General features: G+C 51.2%; 1 protein-coding gene across 1 annotated transcript in view; it reads right to left on the bottom strand.

Moving 5' to 3' along the window:
- DNAI1 (dynein axonemal intermediate chain 1) overlaps nt 1-19,875 on the bottom strand; it is a 187,684-nt gene that overhangs the window by 73,229 nt on the left and 94,580 nt on the right. Inside the window, exons 14-18 of the mRNA XM_054986152.1 lie at nt 16,718-16,807; nt 13,585-13,672; nt 11,377-11,456; nt 7,245-7,393; nt 5,554-5,653 (exon numbers count right to left, since the gene is read on the bottom strand). Coding sequence (XP_054842127.1) covers nt 5,554-5,653; nt 7,245-7,393; nt 11,377-11,456; nt 13,585-13,672; nt 16,718-16,807 — 507 coding nt within the window. The remainder of the gene's footprint in view (nt 1-5,553; nt 5,654-7,244; nt 7,394-11,376; nt 11,457-13,584; nt 13,673-16,717; nt 16,808-19,875) is intronic.

A 19,875-nucleotide genomic window follows, 5' to 3' on the forward strand; every position in this document is an offset into this window, starting at 1 on the left:
GGCACCCCCCTGAGGAGTGCCGAAGAGGATGCTTGGGACCGCGTGGAGTGGGCTCTGACATGAAGCGGGCAAGCCACCCCTGCCAGGGAATAGGCCTTGCTAATGGCCATCACAATCCACCTAGACAGGGTCTGTGAGGAAGCCCTGCTACCCTTGTCCTTGGCCCCAAAACATACAAACAGGTGAGGACTGGAACGGAATCCCTTCGTCCTATCCAGGTAATAGGCTAGGGCCCTCTTCAAGTCTAGGGAATGGAGGGCCTTTTCCCCCTTAGAGGAAGGCTGAGGAAAGAATGCAGGCAGTGAGATATCCTGCGAGAGGTGGAAGGCGGACACCACCTTGGGCAGGAACCCGAGGCAGGGACGCAGGACCACCTTGTTGGGATGAAACACAAGAAAGGGAGGGTCAGACCGCAGTGCAGACAGCTCACTGACCCTTCTGGCCGATGTGGCGGCCACCAAGAATGCTACCTTGTAGGATAGCATATCCAAGGGGCATGTAGCCATAGGTTCAAATGGAGGCAACATGAGACGTGAGAGCACCAAGGACAGCGACCACTGAGGCACTGGCGCCGACACAGGTGGGTAAAGATTGTACATGCCCTTAAGGAACTGGCGGGATTGTGGGTGAGAAAACACCGTAGCACCCTCAACTCGGGCGTGAGCAGCTGATATCGCTGCCAAGTGTACCTTGAGGGAGGACACCTTCAAGCCCAGGCCACGCAAGTGGCACAAATACTCGAACACAACCCCCAAGGGACTGCTTTCGGGCACCACTCCTCTGGCCAGTGCCCAGAGCTCAAACCTGCGCCACTTGGCCGCATAAGCGCGCCTAGTGGATGGCCGACGAGCATTCAGGAGGACCCTCTGTACCTCGTCAGTAAAGCCTACAGGGGAGGAACGATCCGCCAAGCCGTTAGGTGCAGCTTCCTGGGATCGTGGTGGACTAGGCTCCCGTTTAGGAGAAGGTCTTGCCGAGGGGGCAGACTCACATATGTCCGTTGGGACATCCGCAGGAGCTTCGGGAACCAAACCTGCCGTGGCCAGAAGGGGGCCACCAGGATGCAGTCCGTCCCGTCCTCCTCTATCTTGCACAGGACCCTGGGAATCAAGGGGAACGGAGGAAACATGTAGTGCAAGCCCTGCGTCCACGTAAACTGGAAGGCATCCCCAATAGAGAGGGGGTCGCTCCCTGCCCTGGAACAGAACGTGTGGGCCTTGGTGGTCGCCGCAGTGGCGAACACGTCTATCACTGGATGACCCCACATCTGGAAGATCGGCCCAACGCACTCTACGTTCAGTTCCCACTCGTGGTCCAGCAAAGGGACCCTGCTGAGGGCATCTGCTCGGGCATTGTCTGACCCAGCCACGTGTATAGCACGGAGCGACACGCCGTTCCTGATAGCCCACTGCCAAGTGAGCGTGGCTTCCCGGCACAGGGCCATGGACACTGTGCCCCCCTGCTGATTCACGTAGTACATGGCAGTCGTGTTGTCCGTCTGCACCAAGACCTGACGATTTCTCAGCAGTGCTGTAAGAGACACAAGTGCGAAACGAATGGCCCTTAGTTCAAGCACATTGATATGGAGGGTCTTTTCCCTGTCAGACCAGACATCTTGCACAGACACATCACCACAGTAAGCCCCCCATCCCAACAGAGAGGCATCAGTGGTAACCGTGATGTCATGGTGTTGATACCCAAAAGGGGTCCCTTTAAACAAGTTGTCATCAGACAGCCACCAGTCCAAGGAGGAGAGGATGACCCTCGGGATAGAGAATTTGAGGGACGGAGGGTGCAGCAGAGCATCGTACCTCCGCACAAACCAGTTCTGGAGAGGGCGCATACGCAGCCTAGCGAAAGGCACCACAGAGGTGGCCGCTGCCATATGCCCTAGTAAGCACTGGATAGTGCGCACAGACTGGAATCGGTTCCTCTTAAACATGGACACTAGACCCCTTAGGGACCGAGCCCTCTCCAAGGGGAGCAGGGCCTTACCCTCCACAGAGTCTAACAGTGCACCAATGTAGGACACCTTGCAGTTGGGCACCAGCTTGGATTTCTCCAAGTTCACCAGGAGCCCCAGGCGTTGGCAAGTGCTAAGTACCAAGGCAATGTCCTGCACCAGCCTAGACTCCGATTCAGCCACGATGAGCCAGTCATCGAGGTACGGAAAGATGGTACAGCCTTCTTCCCGTAGGAAGGAAACCACAGGGGCCACACATTTAGTGAACACTCGTGGGGCAGTGGACAGGCCAAAGGGGAGCACCTTATACCGGAAAACCCTTTGCCGGTAAACAAAGCTCAGGTATTTCCTGTGCTCCTTCCGTATGCCCACGTGAAAGTATGCGTCTTTTAAGTCAAGAACCGCAAACCAATCTCCCTGTTTCAGCAAGGCGATCACAGCCGCCAACGTAACCATTTTGAATTTGGTCACCTTGAGGAAGGCATTAAGGCCCCTCAGATCTAAAATGGGACGTAAGCCCCCATCCTTCTTAGGGACCAGGAAGAACCTAGAGAAGAAACCCTTTACAGAGTCCTCATAGGGCAATTCTTCCACAGCACCCTTGGCCAAGAGCGACACGATCTCCGCATCCAGCTCGGCCATAGTGTTATTGACAGCTGTCAGGGGTGAACTGCATCTAGGCAGCTCAACGAATTCCAGCCCGTATCCCAGTTCAACAATAGTTAAGACCCATGAGTCAGATGTTATTGACTCCCACTCAGAGAGGAGTGGACTCAGTCTGTCCGAAAAGTCCGGGGATACGGCTGGCGTGACCCGTCAGTACTGCCTCCCGGCGCCCTGCTGATCTTTCTGCTGGGCCGGTAGCTGCGCCGGACGAGGCTTGAAGGGCCGACGCCTCCTCTGCTGTTGTGCGGGAGGGTAAGGCCGCTGCTGGTAGGCAGGATACTGTTGGTAGCCCGGCCGCTGATGTTGGTATCTGCCCTGGTAGTGGTAAGGGCCGGACCGGGGAGCGTACCGTGGCCTGGAGGAGGGCTTGTCCGCTGGAGCCAGACCCAAGGACCGCGCCGTCTGCCTGTCCTCTTTTTTCTTTTTCAGGGTCTCGTCGGTCGATTTGGAGAACAGCGAGTCCCCTTCAAAGGGCATGCTCTCCACCCTGGAACGCACCTCCTGGGACAGGGCCATAGACCGCAACCAGGAGTGGCGCCTGAGGACCACCGCCGAAGCCATTCCCCGAGCAGCAGTGTCGGCAGCGTGACTCCCAGCATTCATTTGCTGTTTAGACAGCCGGACAGCCTCTGTCTGCAACAGGGAGACGACAGCCTTCTGCTCAGGTGGGAGGTCTCGAGTGTAGGATGCCAACTTCTCCCAGAGGTACAATTGGTACCCTGCCATGATGGTCTGGTAGTTGGCGATCCTCAGACCCAGCGAAGCGACGATGTACTGGCGCCTGCCCATGGCATCCAGCTTCTTGCCCTCTTTATCGGCAGGCACCGAGGAGTGACCCGACCGTCGGGGGTTGAATTCCTCCGTGACCAAGGAGGAAGGTGGAGGGTGTTTCACCAGTGCCGGCCAGGTACCCTGCTTGATCTTGTAGAGCTGCTCAATCCTCTTGGATGTTGGAGGCTGATCACAGGGCACCTGCCATACCTTCTCCACGATTTCCTCAATACCCTCGAGCATTGGAAACCCAACGTACGCCGGATTATCCCCGTAAATACGTTTGAGGAGCTTGTCCTTGGTCTGGGGAACCGCTGAAGAGATATCCATCTCTAGAGCCTGGGCCATCCTTGCCATCTGGTCGGCGTAGATGCGGAGGTCCTCGAATGGGGAGTCCGCAGATGGCACTAGCTCCTCAGCTGGCGATGGTTCGGACCAGGACTCCGACTGGTAGCCGCCAAAGCTCTCCACATCCTCCTCATCGGAACCGAGCTGGGATTCCGGAACCTGGAGCGGAGGGGGAGCCCACGCCGACCTCGATGTCGAAGGCCTCGGTTCCGACACGGAGAAGCCCGCAGGTGCCCCCTCCCATTGGCAACGGTATGGCGAGGGGAGGTAGGAAGCCTGTCGATGCCGGGACGCAGTGGACCGGACTGATCGGACACTGTCCCCGGAACCATGCCGCTCACGACCGACCGGAGGTGGAGACGGACGGACAGGCGACGGACGGCTCCGACGAGGAGACGGGCTCGGTTCCAGCCTCGGCGACCGAAGGGCAAGCGATGGTCGGCTCCGACGGCGCGGGCTCGGCTCCGGCCCCGACGAGAATTCCGCGGGCACCGTCTCGAAGGCCATCGGATCCGGCACTGGCACGGAGATGCCTTCTGGCTCAGGGGAGCCCAGGTGAGGGGAAGGCGTGTGAGGAAGCACGATGACCTCCTCCTGAGGAGCGGGACGCGGCGACCGATGATGCTTGGTCTTCTTCTTCTTCTTCGCTGGTTCCGAAGAAGACCTCGGAACCGACGCACTCCTCGCCTTCGAAGGGGACCTCGGCTTCGACCTCTTCGCCTTGATCGGGATCGAACCGGTCGTCGGTTCCGACCGGGGACTCAGTACCAGGATCCTCGGTTCCGAAGCTGGTCTCGGATCCGACCTGGTAGAAGACGCGCTACGGGGCGGCCGCACCGGTCCCTGCGCTGGAGAGGCCGCTCTCGACGCCGAGGTACTCGGGGGACGCGGTTTCGACCCCGACCTCGCGGAGGCCACTGAGCCAGCTCTGGAATGCCGTTCGGCAGAGGGGCTAGGGCCGGCCTTGGGGGAGGGCAACGGAGCGCCTCCGGACATGACCTTCTGCCACAGGGAGGAGTTCAGTCGGGCCTTGCGCTCCTGCCGGGCCTTGCTGGTGAAGCCCTGGCAAATCTTACAGGCCGACACATTATGGGTGTCCCCCAGACAAAACAGGCACAGTTCATGGCCATCGGTCTTGGCCATTTTCGTGTGGCATTGGAGGCAATGCTTGAAGAGAGCCTTTGAGGCCATCTTCAGGGGCACGCGAAAGGAAGGTCAATAACAGTCCGAGTCAAATTACCGAGTCCACAACAAAGTCCAAAACGAGATCCGAAGAATAGTCGAGGTCACGAAGTCCGAAGTCAAAAGCCAAGCAATCAGTCAGAATAAAGCACGAAGCACAAAAAAGCACAGAGCAACGAAGCTCACGTTCTCTCCAAGCGGCGGCAAGAAGAGAACTGAGGGAAGGGGCCGTTGGTCGCTGGAGGATCACGTGACCGTTTGGGCGGGAAAACGGTCGCTGAGGCGCGCGACAAACGGCCCCTTCGGAGCCATGGAAGCTCTAGAAAATTCTCCGGCGGCTGGCCTGCGCCTGCGCAGTCCCCATGTGTGGAGGCACAGAAGAACGAAGATGAACATTGTCTTCCCCTACACTTGACGAACCTGTGCCAAAGTGTCTCGCATAGAGAGACTCTTTGCTAGCGGCTGCCAGGAGAGGTCTTACAGCCCTGTGGGCTGGTCAGTCTGGATGAATTACTACCACCTGGCTGTGCTCTTGACTTGGCTCTGTTCTCCCCATCTCTAAGACCCCAAATGTCTTTCCTCTACCAGTTCCGGGCCAGCAGATTCCACGGCTACCATCTTACCTTCCCATCAGTGGTTACAGCAGCAAAGACTGTGGAAGAATAAGGAGCCCAGGCGACGTCACCAACAGCCGAGTTCAGGTCGTAGATGAACATGGGAGTTCTGCAAAGAGAGAGACCAGATGCTGCACTCGCGGAATCAGGACTGGGCGAGTAAGTCTTGGCTGGATCCACTCCCAGGCACAACATCCAGGGATCATCATCATCATCATCATCATCATCATCATCATCATCATCATCATCATCATCATCATCATGTCATTTATAGTTTGCCTTTCTCACTGAGACTCAAGGCAGATTACACAATGGCTGATTCCGCACACGTTGGATAATACACTTTCAATGCACTTCAGCTATCGTTTGGAAGTGGATTTTTGTTTCACACTCGAAAAATTCAGATCCAAATGATCTCTAAAGAGGATTGGAAGTACATTATCCAACATCTGCGGAATCAGCCAATGTGAGATTAGTCCAGTCAGCATCAAGGACATTTCCATAAACGATGCCGTGGGGTAAATAAACACAAGTTTACAAAGACGTAGCACTCGTAAGAATCCGATACAGAGTTGAAGAAATGTTGAAACAGAACATAAGCAGTTCATGTTCAATTCAGATCATAAGCAAAAACATCAGGGCAGGCAGGCAGGCATATCACACACAACGGGGAGTGTTCAGGGCAGCCAAGAGATTTAAGGGAAGGGCTCACAGAGGAAGCCGGGCCAGAAATGCTAAAGCAAGGAGGTCCATACAGTTCCCATGGAGCTGTATAGTAGCCCTTTGCAGACAGGGCCAAGGAGGCCCAGCCGCTAAGGGTCAAGATGGGCAGGTTTGTTAAAGAGCTGGGTCCAGGGTTCCCAGACCAATTCGGGTCCTCCACAGCAGCTGCAGGGAATGGCTGTTAAAAATAAAGGCTTGACCTCAAGACAGCTCTGGGCCTGGAGCACAAGGATGGAGGACAACTTCTGAAAGGGGGCCTAGGAAGGAGGGAAGAGGGGGGAGGGAAGGGTTTCTCGCATCAAAACGGGCTTGAGATGTTTTGCCGCTATACTGGGCCATCTGACACATTTATTTTTTATTTAATTTATTTATTGTCCACCTTTCTCACGGAGATCCAAGGCAGATTTCACAGCACGAGTGAAATACAATACTATCAACAGGTAGGACATTCACTGAGCAGGTACAATAATGAACAACAGTTGGTACATTCACCTTGGGCAAGTACCTGGAGAGGTGATGTAAAAATGTTTGGAACACACAAACACACCTTGTCAAAAGTAATTAAGGAGAGGGAGAGGAGTAATATTATGAAATTTAGCTGTGTCGTTATATACCTTGCTTATATTTTTTGTTGTAGCTTAAATCTATTATTCTGTATTCTGTTCAAGATTTTTATGCACTTTTTATTGTCTTTTTTCTTCTTTTTTAAATAAAGTTTTTTTAAAAAAACTTTTGGAAGTCCAAGTATATAACGTTTACCAAATCACCCTTAATGACAGTGCGCTCCGTAACAGCGTGCTTGTTAAGCTGTGCATAAGGATCACCTGGTAGACACGGCTTGGATCACGGCTGGTTCAGGTGGGCGAGCTCTGCTGCCCCAAGTTTCCCACCACTCTTGAACAGCAGGGATCGGCCCACGGCCTCCGACACCCTCCCGCTCCCAACGCAAGAAATGCAGAGAGGGTGGCTGGACATACTTGATGGTGTGGTCCCAGATCTTCACTGTCCAGTCTGAGCTGCAGGAAATGAAGACCTTGCTATGGAAAGGGTTCCAGTTGACCGCATCCACCGCCATGTGGTGGGCATCAAAGATGTCCAGGAACTGGCTCGAGTAGGACTTCGAACACTGCACAAAAGACCAGGGATTGGTGAGCACCCAAGTTCACGGCCCCGTTGGCGACATCTTCCCTCCCACCCCTGTGGCCCTGGCACTCCTTCGTCCGCTGCTTAGCCCTCATGATTTTCTCCTGGCTAGGAGATGTGATGCCCCGCACGATGTCTCCTTTGACATGCACAGCATGGGATCCTGCTCCTCACGGAAATGTCCTCCTGATACTGCACTAGAATGCCACATCTACTCAGTGAATTCAGGCTTAATGGACAAAATCTTGGACCTGAACGGTTCCACATTCAGAAGTTCTACACTTCGAGAGAGGGTGCACAAACAGTGCGATCCTGGACATAAGTCTGACATCAGAAACCAAAACATTCAAAAACTAGCGGGGGGACATTTTAACCTTCCAGGACATTCAGTTGCTGACCTAAAAGTAGCAGTTCTCCTGCAGAGGAATTACAAAGGGAGATTAGAAAGAGAGACTGCTGAATTGCAACTGATAACGAAGCTCAAGATGATGCATCCACCTGGACTGAATCGAGACCTAGGCTTCTTGTCTCATACTGATTTCTCCACACTGATTTCTCCACACCCACCACCCCTCTGCATACTTCACCCTATCCAATCATGCCTGCTGTTGTCATTCACTGGCCTTGATCATTCGGCTTCTGTAATCCCTCCACTCTCCAAGATACAAAGACAGATGGACTCACATTCTAGCTGTATCTAAAGAAGTGAGCTGTGGCTCATGAAAGCTCATACCCTACCACAAATTTTGCTAGACTTATAGGTGCTACTGGACTCTTGCTCTTTTCTACTGCTACAGACATACTAACACAGCTATGCATCTTAGTGCAATCCTAAACAGAGTTACTCCAGTCTGTCCATTGATTCCAATAGGCTTAGACTGGAGTAACTCTGTTTAGGATTGCACTATAAGACACATATATGGAAAATAATCCCCAAATTGGGGCATCTTGGGGGCCCAAAGCCTAGCTCCCATTCAGACAACAAGAACTTCTACTTCGGTTTAACTGGCATGGAGAATAAACAGCACTTTAGGTGCTGTAGAGCCAGCTTGGGCAGAAGGTTTGCCAGTCACTCTCCAGGCAATGAAAAACATCTTTCCCCCTTCCTCCAGTGTCTCTGTCATTGCTTTCTTGTTCTGCAGATCTCTTTCAAAAGGGCTCGGGCCTTCTTCTGATTTGAAGGTTCTGGCTTATACACAACCATGTATTTTTGAAAACAAAAATTCATTACTTTTGGCGGCGGAGGAGGGAAATTTCTGCCCGTTCCCCTTCCCATTCCAGACAACCCATTTTGCTCCCTGTGCTATCCATCAGGGACCCCCACCCTGAATCATTCAGATCTTCCTGTCCCAAAGAAAGACTTCTTGTTCTATCACTTCAGCCCTCCCACCTTTACGGCTCTGGGGGTGACATTCGGGCAGCGGGTGAGAGGGCGAGGCATCGTCCTGCTTGGGCCAGAGTCCCTAGTTCTACCAAAAGCTCAGAACTCTATGGCTCCTTCCTCCAACTTCCCTCCTTTCTGCCAGCTACTAGTTTCCCAAAGGCAAACGATCGGCTACTATATTCATACTTAATAAAATTACATACGATCCTTTCATATGACATAGATAACAAAAAAAAATCACACCGAATAATGTGATCCTGTGTCACAAATTTAGAAAAGTCCCATCCTTGTGATATTGTTGAACGATTTCAACGGGCGTCGAGATGTAAGCCTGTTTCATAACTGACCTTCCTCAGAAGTTATTCTTAATGGATCTTCCTCAGAAGTTGTCTCCCTGCAATTAACCAAACCACTATAGCACAAAGGACACCACGTAGCTGAAGGGAATCTTAGTATTCTAAAGGCACATGTGCTGTGTTATTATAAACTTACCTCTTATCTACAGCACAACACTTACATTGGAAGCAAGCCAGTCCCACAGCCTTTATTTAATCAGGTACAAAACCTACGGCTCTAATATTAGCCGGCAAAATGCATATGCTCTTTTAGAATACTAAGATGCTCGTCAAAACTGTTCAGCGATATCACAACGGTGGGACTTTTCTAAAATTGTGATTACAGGATCACACTATTCGTTGTGAGACCTTCTGCAGAGGAAGCAGCCACAGCCCCTCTCTTCTTGCATTTATGATGGTTATCTACAGTGAAAAAAGTACCACTTTTTTGTCCCACGGGGAAAAAGCAACTTGGACTGGAGGCCTGGCACAGGGGGAAACATGCTCTGCTCTGGCTTGGCTGCTTTAAATGTACCAACAGCCTCTCACAGTGGAATGTTGGCATAAGACATCGTGGATCTTCGACATAATGCCAAGTTCAGCTCTGGGATGACGCACCCACTAGTGCAAAGCCTCCTGTGAGAAGCCACGGTAGAGGCAGAAGCTGAGCCTCGGCGGATCCGGGGCCTGCTTGACCCACAGAATTTGCCCTTTACACAAAATAGTTTCAGCCAGGGTTCATCTTCAAAAAGTTGCTACCATCCCGTCCCTTTTCAAAGATCTGCTCCCAAACTGCCGTCGCATGAGCTTTTGTTGCAAGCTGCAGCTTTGCAATTGAGACGTGCTGGACGAGAGGCGCCTGCTTCGAGCTGCACGTCGGCATTAATGCAGAAACAAATTATCTGTGGGAAAGAGTGGCAGATAGGCCTGCCTGCAATTAAGATAATGATTCCTTCATTTCCAAAATGCTATTAGCCAAGCTCCTGCCTGAAGTCTGCCTTCTGCCACTAAAAGTTAACACCTTTTCCTGCTGATTGGTGACAGGCTTAAAGGCAGAGGCGTCCTTGAGTCACAGTTTTAACAGGCAATCCACACAGTCGTGGATGGTCAGTTTCAGGTTTCCATCATGCAGTTCCAGGAACGGATGGTGCTTTCAGATGTTCCAGGTGCCTTGGGCTGTTGGCAGCTGCTCTGGAGCACAGCTGTATCCATGCAAGCAAAGCTACGGAGCAACAAATAATTTTATATGTGCAGAGGCTTCTTTTTGGCCAGGGATGAGGGCTAAGGGGTTAGGACAAAACCCTCCCAGGAAACAGGAGGTTTGCAGCAGGATTCTGAAGGAGGAGAGACAAGCAGGAATATTATGCAGATGCCATTCTGAGCATAACAACGGCAAAAGAGAATGGTCACTAGGGCTGTTAGAGCAGCACTGGGGTGTATCTTGCCACTGCACTCCAGACCCTTCTCGACTGCAAGAAAAAGAAGAAACCCTGGTTTCGGAGGTCCTCCAGTTTCTCTCATTTGCTGTGACACATAAATCAGATAGTTTCAGTTAGGTAGCCATGTTGGTCTGCAGTTGAACAGCAGGTTCTGAGTCCAGTAGCACCATAGCACCCAACAAGGTTTTCAGCGTATAAGCTTTCGAGAGTCAAAGCTCCCTTTGACTCTCTGAAGAAAGGAGCTTTGACTCACAAAAGCTTGTACCTTGAAAATCTTGTTGGGCTCTCAGGTGCCACTGGACTTGGACCCTGCCAAAAAAATGGATAAGTTTAAGGGACAAGCCAAAGCCCTCCTCTGATAAGAAGAACAGCCCACAGAATTGAGGGCTACGCTGTTCCCCAAGCCAAGTGCTGACGACAACAAAACAGTCCGTTCCAGATGACTCAAGCCAGCAAGCCACTCTACAGGAAGCCAACACACCTGTACTTCCTCCCCAGCTCAGCATCCTGGACCAAGCCGGCTCCCTCTTTCTAGAAGCCAGAAGAACTCCCCACCCAGCAACTGAGGGGCACTCATGTCTAGCTGATGCCAGAGGAAATCCTTCCCAGCGCTATTTGGTGCAATCTACTCACGGTTCGTTTATTAAAAATATTTATATGCCTGTGTTGCTCCTGACCAATGCAGGACACAAGGCACTCTTCTATAAAGCCGCTTCTCACAAAAAAACACAAGCCCCCATAACTGTGACGGAGTGGGGTGCACTGCCACGTGTGATGCAGAAATAGACTGCGGTGGGAAGAGTCTTACCTTGTAGATTTTGCCTTCCTCTGTACCCACTAGAAACAAATAATCGATCTTCTTATGAAAGTCAAATGAAGTCCCACAGCCTGTTCAGAAAAGAGGCATAAATGAGGCAGGGTGGGGTGCAGACAATCTTCTTGGCTCTGCTCCTGCAATACATCCTGGGGCTCCATTTTCCTCCTTGGGGTTCTAAGTATTCTCGGTTCAACCTGCTGGTCGCAGCTAATTAATTGGCCGCTAAACCGGGGCAAGGCATCTTCCCGACTACTGTTGGCTGGCTGGGTATGGGAGCAGGCAGGGTGGCCCAGAGGTCGAACGAAGGGATTACAGCTCTCTGCCAGAAGGAAAATTAAGTTGTTTTGTTGTGCCTCTTCTGACGGGAAGTTTGGACAAATAGCAGGGGGCTGTTACATGCTGAAGCCTGCACTCACTTGGCTTTGAAATCAGCATAATAACAATAATAACGACATTCGATTTATATACTGCCCTTCAGGACAACTTAACGCCCACTCAGAGTGGTTTACAAAGTGTGTTGTTATTATCTATGTGCCTGTCAAGTTTCCCCAACATGTATAAAGTGGTAAACTTCACAAAAGGCACTGTGAAGTCTTCAGTGGTCTCTTCCCCAAAGGAGAGTGACAGAAGGAGGGAGACCAGCCTGAGTCAACATGAGCTGCCTTCCACGGATTCACACCCTGAGTCCATCAAGGTCCAGTATTGTCTGCTCAAACCGGCAGCAGCTCCTCAGGGTCTCAGGCAGAGATCTTTCACGCCACCTGCCACCTACTCTCTTTAGCTAGAGGTGCTGGGGATTGAACCTGGGAACTTTTGCACGCAAAGCAGAGGCTCTTCCACCGAGTCAGTGCCCCTCCCCCTGTGGCACAAAAGGAAAGGAAGCAGACCATAAATCAAGCTTGTTTTCTGCTGATCTAAAAGGAAGCTTCCATAGAGAGCTCTGAGCAGGTCACTCCTCCCCAAAAAAGGTCTTGTGGCACCTGAAAGACTGACGGACTGATTGTGGCAAAAGCTTTCATGGAGTGGAGCTAGGGTTGCCAGCCTCCAGGTGGTGACAGGAGATCTCCCGGAATTACAACAGATCTCCAAACAACAGAGATCAGTTCCCCTGGAGAAATCGGCTGCTTTGGAGGGTGGAGTTTATGGCATTATGCCTGCTGAGGCTCCTCCTCCCCCCAACCCCCCTTGGTCTCCAAGCTCCACTCCCCAAATCTCTAGGAATTTCACAACCTGGAGCTGGCAACCCTAAGTAGAGCCCACTTATAGTCTCTCTACATGAGACTTCTTACATGGGGATGCTCAAGTGCAGGGAGACGCAATGTTAGCCAGGAAGCACAGTTTAAAAAGACAGAGCTGGTGGAGATCGCTCCTCAGAAGGTCTGTTAATTTCATCTTCCCCAAAGGGAAATTCCTGGAGATTGGGGGGAGGGGCCCAGGGAAGTCAGAGTCTGGGAGGGGAGGTGTCATGCCTGTCTGTCTGCATATCTGCCATGAGTATTCTCTGTGCTCTGTATTATGTGCTGAACCTCTGAGAGTATGGGAAGTGGCATTTGGGGGCCTGTCTAGCTGAGGGTGCTTATCTCACAGGTGCCTGCCGCGAGGTCTACTTTCGTTTTCACAGCCGCTTGGGAATGTGTCCTTGAGTGCGGGCTCCTCCTGGGAACCGACAATAACTTCATCTCTCCTACAGTTCTTCTCGCCTCCTGTCTTAAAACCCCTTCCCCTCCCCCTCTGGCTCCTTTGTGCCAGAAGCCTAACCGTCCATATCCTAAAGGCGGGAACCTTCCCTATAACTAACCCGTCCAACCTTATACCCATCACTTCTGCCAATGCCCTTGTCTGTGTTTGCTGATACTGAGGGATCTCTAATAAAGTAACTTTAACTCATACAATGGGGTGTATGCAGTGGAGTACTAGGGGGATCTAACTGCCAGAGCCTGACAGGAGGGACCTCAGCAGGGACGTGTTGCCATTAGAGTCCACCCTCCAGAGCCGCCATTTCCTCCCAGGGAACTGATATCTGTAATCCGGGAGAACTCCAGGCCCCACCTGGAGGCTGGCAGCCCCTGAACCACCCCATGAGTGTTTGTTTGAAAAGAACCCCCATTCTGCTCCATGGCGCTTCTCCCACGTCCAATTGCCCAGGCCTGGAGCTTCAGTGTCAGCAAATGAGAGCGTGCTGAGGAGTTCATTCCGTACCGATGGTCTGCAGCTGCAGCCCCTCCGGCCCTTCTACTGTCGTTCCTTCTACCAGCAGTTTGATGACATCTGTATGAACCAGCTCATTCTGTGGGAAGAGGAGAGATCAGAATAATTGATGTCACGGCTGTAACAATGAGGCGTTGCTTAGAAAAGGAACACTTTGTTGAGGGCCTCAAACTACTGAATGTTTCATGGCAGCAGCCAACAGCTGGCGGGAGCAGCATCTCAAAGAGAACTTTGCGATGCGGCTTTGTGTTCTGTTCTCGGCACATCTGTGTCGCTCACAGCTCTTTACTGTGGCAACTGAGGGCCACTTCATGCACTCTTTTGTCCTGCCCAACAATGGCAAACACATGTCTCTCTGACCATGGTCACGGCGATCAGGTAGCCAAGATTTACAAGAGCCGCACAATCTGTATTTCTGCAACAGAATATAAATTCTTGCCACCCCTGACATATGCACTGACATAAATTTCTGCATTAACCTCTGCACGGGAAGGAAGTGAACCTGCAAAGTTTCCCAACATCCAAAATCTTTGCAAGGAAAAGACTGTGTTGCATTCACATAAAGCACAAGGGGATTGATCACATTTACAGCCATTCCTACGTGTGAGCCTGTCAAGAAATGGGACTTAAAAGCACTGCAGTTTTAGACTCCCCTTGCAGAGATTAGTATCCTCAAGCAATGATTTCCAGGGGTCAGTGATGTGAGTTCAGCCGTAATCATGCTGCCTTGTTCGTAACAGCCACGGATCTGTTCATGTGCACCTAGCATATTTCTAGGGCTGTAATCCTACTTGTACTTCCTTGGAAGTAAATCCCATTTCCAAGTAACTGTGGTTCAATGGGGCTGTGAGATGGCTCCTTGGAACAAGCAACCGGAAACTCTTTCTGGACCCTCAATTCTATGCAGAGCCAAAGCAACACGACCCTTCCTGGGATGGAAGTCTAACTCAAGATGAAGGGGCGTCCCCACAGACTACAGGAGGGCACCACAGTCCTTTATATTGCAGTTCTCAACTTAGCTCCATCATGCAGGTCCAAAAGATCTACACAATACGGTCACCACAGGCTAGAGGGAATGTTTCGGCAAAGCAGGAAACCTACCGGGGCTGGGAAATCGAGAGTGCGTGGCAAGAAGCCTGGGAAGTGCTGGGGAGGGAACGAACCCAGCACAGCAGTGGGGAGGGCAGAGACGGGTGGGAGAACAGGGTATCTCCTCCCACACAAGCTCTCATGGGTCCCCCTATTCTAGGGTTGCCAGATCTGGGTTGGGAAATTCCTGGAGATTTGGGGATGGGGTCTGAGAAGGGGCGGGGTATAATGCCATAGAGTCCACACCCCAGGGGAACTGATCTCTGTTGCCTGGAGATCAGGTGTAATTCCAGGAGATCTCTAGCCAGCACCTGGAGGTTGGCAACCCTACCCTCTTCTCTACCATATCCAGATTATTGTTATTGTTATTTCTAATCTGCTCTCCCTGCGAACAGGTTGAGAGCAGAATACAACATATATAAAATGCATAATCATGTTAATTTAAAACCAGATGAAAATGTTAATAAATGCAACAATACAATTTCTCAAGGACAGCCACAGGCACATGTATGACTCAAATAACAGTGTAATGTTATGTTTGTTTTCTGTTAACCCAATTCAAGTAAAAACTGTGAAAAACTGAAAACCGAAGTCAAAGGGCCTGCCCTGCCCTGAATTCCACCCCAGCCCGTTCCTTGGCCAAGCCTGCAAACAGCGAAGACTTATCAGGCCAAGTCCCTGCTATGCTTTCTGGAAGCAGCCTTGCTACCCCGCCTGTTCAAGTCCTGTGCCTACCGGGATTAGATGCCATAAACTAAGTAAGCCATGGAAACGGTATGGCAGAAGGAGCGCAGACAAGAGGCGAGTTCCACCTCGATTTAAGGGGAGTTCTTTTATAGTATTTCCAGGAGCCCAGCACACCCCTCTTTGTGCTCGGCACGTCTTCCAGTCACAACGTTGATCCCCAAATCAGACAGCCCAGTTAAAGGGCCGCTTTCCACTTGCAGCGCTGGCGGTCCTACAGTGAGCCGAACAAATGTTTGCGCAGCTCTTTCATCCTCAGACTGGCCCCCGTGGCCGATTCTCATCCTTGGAGAGCTCTGCATTTCCACAAAGCCAAGCGGACGGAAAAGGCAGCTTCACGTTCTCTGCTCACACCCCGTGAGAAACTCTCAACAAAGCAACAACAAGGAGCTGAAGTGTCTCGTCTCGGGAAGGAAGCCAAAAAAATTCTCTATTTTTGGCATCCGCTTTCAGGACCTGAATGACTTTGCACAATGGGGAGCGGGAAGACGACGGGGCTTTACTGAAGGTGAAACGAACAAAGACTGAATTAGGCAGCAGCACAGCTCAGATATCTTTAAAAGGATTTTGCTGAAACAAAATAGGCACACGGATTGCAAAGAGCCAGCTCATTGTCCTATCTGGAAAGTATATTCTGCTTTGTGAAGAGAGCGCAGCCAACTACTTGAAGGTAAGAGAATATGCAGCCAACATCTGGATTCTCTCCTGGAGAGGCATCAGGGCTTAAACGGTGGGCCAGGAAAAAGGATTGTGGGGCACAACACAGGAGCATCCAGGAGCGAGACTCAACCAGCAACAAAGGAAGCAAAGGCACCAGCAACATGGCTTGTATCACACAAGCTAACCTGAAGCTCCTCTTGTGGAGGAGCTCAAGTATCTCAGCTGCCACCACTGAGTGGCACTGCCGGCGAAGAGGAACATGGACCCTTCCTGAAGGGTACCGGGAGGTAGTGATGGAGATGCCAGATGCATAGCTGTGTGTGGCTCCCGAGTGGCTAGCAGCACTAAGCACCAGCAAGTGATGCCATCGCATGAGCCTATGGGTTCTAGCAGCCACTCAGTAGCCGCATGCAGTGTGGATGCTCCTGAAGACAGGCGGAGCAAACCCCTGTGAGGAAACAGCCCATGTTGTGACTTCTTCCTTCTGTATCTGTAGCATGTGGGTGCCTCCCATGGAAAGAGTCCAGGTCAGCCCCGGAAGGGTCTGGTGTAGAAGCCAGATGGAGAGGTGGAGCAATTCCCAGGAGCCCGAGATCATGAGACCATTAGAGCACAACAAACACCACGTTACCTTAACCAGAGTCCAGGAGACAATGCGCCCGTCCGAAGAGACTGAGAAGAAGTTCAGGTTATTGTCCATGTCGTCTTTCTGCCACTTGACCTGGGAAAGACAATGATGTTCAATGGCTACAAGGACTTTCCAAATTGCTTTCCATTTCCCCTAGGCTTCTTGTCCCTCATAGGAGAGAGGATTGGAAACGGTGCTATCTCCAACTTCCGGTCTAATCATGGGGTTGGGGGAAGAATGAGACACCCCTGAGGAAAATGCTTTCCAACTGAAGCCTGGATTTGAGTCCAGGGGCACCTTAGAGACCAACAAGACTTCCAGCAGCCAGAGCTCCCCTTTTATTCTCTCGAAAGCTTCAACCCTGAAAATCTTGTCTGTGTCTACAATGCCACTGGACTCAGATCCCACTGTTCTTGCGTAGACCAACATGGTTACCTACCTAAAAGTACCAAGAGAAGCCTGGAGTCCTCCCTGTAGATGGGACACAATACACTTTAATCCTCCATTCAAACACCCAGGGAAGCTCAAGGCACATCACACAGTGGAGTTCAATAAAACCAATAGTCGGGGCGCCCAAAAAACAATACAATAGGGTATACATTGCAGAAATATGAAAAGAAACGAGCAGAAATCTTATACAAAGCTGAAACAATGTTGAAACAAAACATAAGCAATTTGACATGACATAAGAAATGACAGTAACAGACAGTGTGCAGTAGTATAGTCTACAGTCCCTATCCCTTTATCAACTCATCTTTTTGAACCATTTCTTTACAGCACAGTCCTATTACTTGTATATGAAAGCCCTCCTGAATAATTTGGTTTTGCACAGTTTACAGAAAGCCAGGAGAGTGGGAGCTTTCTTAATCTCTTCAGGCAAGCTATTCTATAAAGTGGTGGCCACCACAGAGAATGCACAAGTACGGGCAGTTGCTGATTTAGCCCAGCTGCAGAAGGTCCTGTTCAGATGAGCGAATCTGCAGCGGCAGAGCATAGGGAGACAGGCACTCCTGTAGATATGAGGGACCAAGGCCGTGAAGGGCTTTGTATGTGATAGCCAAAACCTTGAACTGGGCCCAGTGACTGATGGGTAGCCAACGGAGTGACTGCAAAACAGGAGTAATATGCACGTTCTGTCTAGCTCCTGATAATAATTGAGCTGTGGCATTCCGCACTAACTGCAGTCTCTGAGCTGACTTTGAGGGGAGAACTGTGTAGAGTGCATTACAGTAATCGAGTCTCCATGTTGCCATGCCATAGATCCCAGTGCCCAGATCGGCTGTGTCAAAGCAGGGGGCCGTCTTCCAGGCGAGACTGAGTTGGAAGAAGGCCTTCTTTTGCAACCGCATTAACTTGTTTCTCTAGCAGCAGCTCTGGGTCCATTTTAACCCACAGGTTCTTAACTGAGTCATGACATGTATTGTCGAAGGCTTTCACGGCCGGAGAACGATGGTTGTTGTGGGTTTTCCGGGCTGTATTGCCGTGGTCTTGGCATTGTAGTTCCTGACGTTTCGCCAGCAGCTGTGGCTGGCATCTTCAGAGGTGTAGCACCAAAAGATAGAGTGACACTGAGAGATCTCTATCTTTTGGTGCTACACCTCTGAAGATGCCAGCCACAGCTGCTGGCGAAACGTCAGGAACTACAATGCCAAGACCACGGCAATACAGCCCGGAAAACCCACAACAACCATGAGTCATGACAGTTCAGCAGAGGTGATTAGAGCAAGGACTGATGCTCAGAGGTGTGTATGAGAAATTTCAGGTCCAGTGAAGTGCCTTGCAACTGATCCCATTTCTAGATCTGGAAATGCCATCTGACAGACGAGTAAAGAATGATGTCTCGCGTGATTCACCTGTGTGGGCTTCCCAACACCACTCTCAGCCAGACTGGCCTCATTCTGGCATCATCCTACACCTGGCTTGCAAGGTGAAGGTGGCATTTGTCTCTGTCAATGCCGCACTGCAGGTAGAAATCCATTTTAGAAGCACCTATTATAAATGAGCCCTGTCACCACTCAAGTCTATTCTACTGCATGCTTCATGCATACCACAGTCTCTTCCTATTGTAGCTACTCCCTCCCCTAGAAAACCACAGGTTGAATTATGGATTGCTCAACATGAGGCTCATCCATCTCTCCCCCCTGGAGTAGAGAGTGCCCTCAAGTCATAGCTGACTCACGGGGACCCCTGGTGGGGTTTTCATGGCAAGAGACTAACAGAGGTGGTTTGCCATTGCCTGCCTCGGCAACCCTGGTCTTCTCTGGGGGGTCTCCCTTCCAATTAATAAGGAAGGCTGACCCTGCTTAGCTCCTGAGATCTGATGAGATCAGGCTCACCATGGCTATCCAGGTTAGGCCCCCCCTTACCCTCAGGAAAATGGACTGGGATCGTGGTATGATGCACCAACAAGACACCTACTTCAGAAAATTAATTTGCTAAATTAACTGGGGGCCCTGACCTGGGAAGTCCAGTCTTGCCAGATCTCAGAAGCTAAGCAGGGTTGGTCTTGGTTAGTGACTGGATGGGAGACCTCCAAGGAAGACCAGGGTTGCTATGCAGAGGCAGGCAGTGGCAAACCACCTCTGTTAGTCTCCTGCCTTGAAAACCCCAACAGGGGTCGCCATAAGTCAGCTGTGACTTTGACAACACTTTCCACCACTTAATTAATTGGGGAGGAGCCCTGGCTCAGTGGAAGGGTCTCTGCTTTGCATGCAGAAGGTCCCAGGTTCAATTCCCGGCATCTCTCATTGAAAAGACCAGGGAGCAGGTAATGCAAAAGGCCTCTGCCTGAAACCCTGAATAGCTGCTCCTGCCAGTCTAAGCAGGCAATAGTGACCTTGAAGGACCAAGAGACTGGCTCAGAAGGAGGCAGCTCCGTGTGTGTTCATGTGTCAAATAAAGCTTTCCCTCTGTGGAAAGCAAAAGGCCAAGACAAGGACGAGGGGGGACCAGCTTTTGCATTTATGGATGGACGTTAGTCCATCACCCACTTCTATGCTACTCCAAGTAGGCAGCAGCTCTCCAAGGTGTCAGGCAGAGAAAGGCTTTCCCAAGACCAACACCTACACAGGACACGTCTAACCAGAGATGCTGCCAAAGAACTTAATGTATGCAAAGCTTAACCGCAGAGCCCCACCCACCCTCCAATGGCCCCGCCCTCA

Source organism: Eublepharis macularius, chromosome 8 (assembly GCF_028583425.1).
Source record: "Eublepharis macularius isolate TG4126 chromosome 8, MPM_Emac_v1.0, whole genome shotgun sequence".
Classification (NCBI taxonomy): Eukaryota; Metazoa; Chordata; class Lepidosauria; order Squamata; family Eublepharidae; genus Eublepharis; species Eublepharis macularius.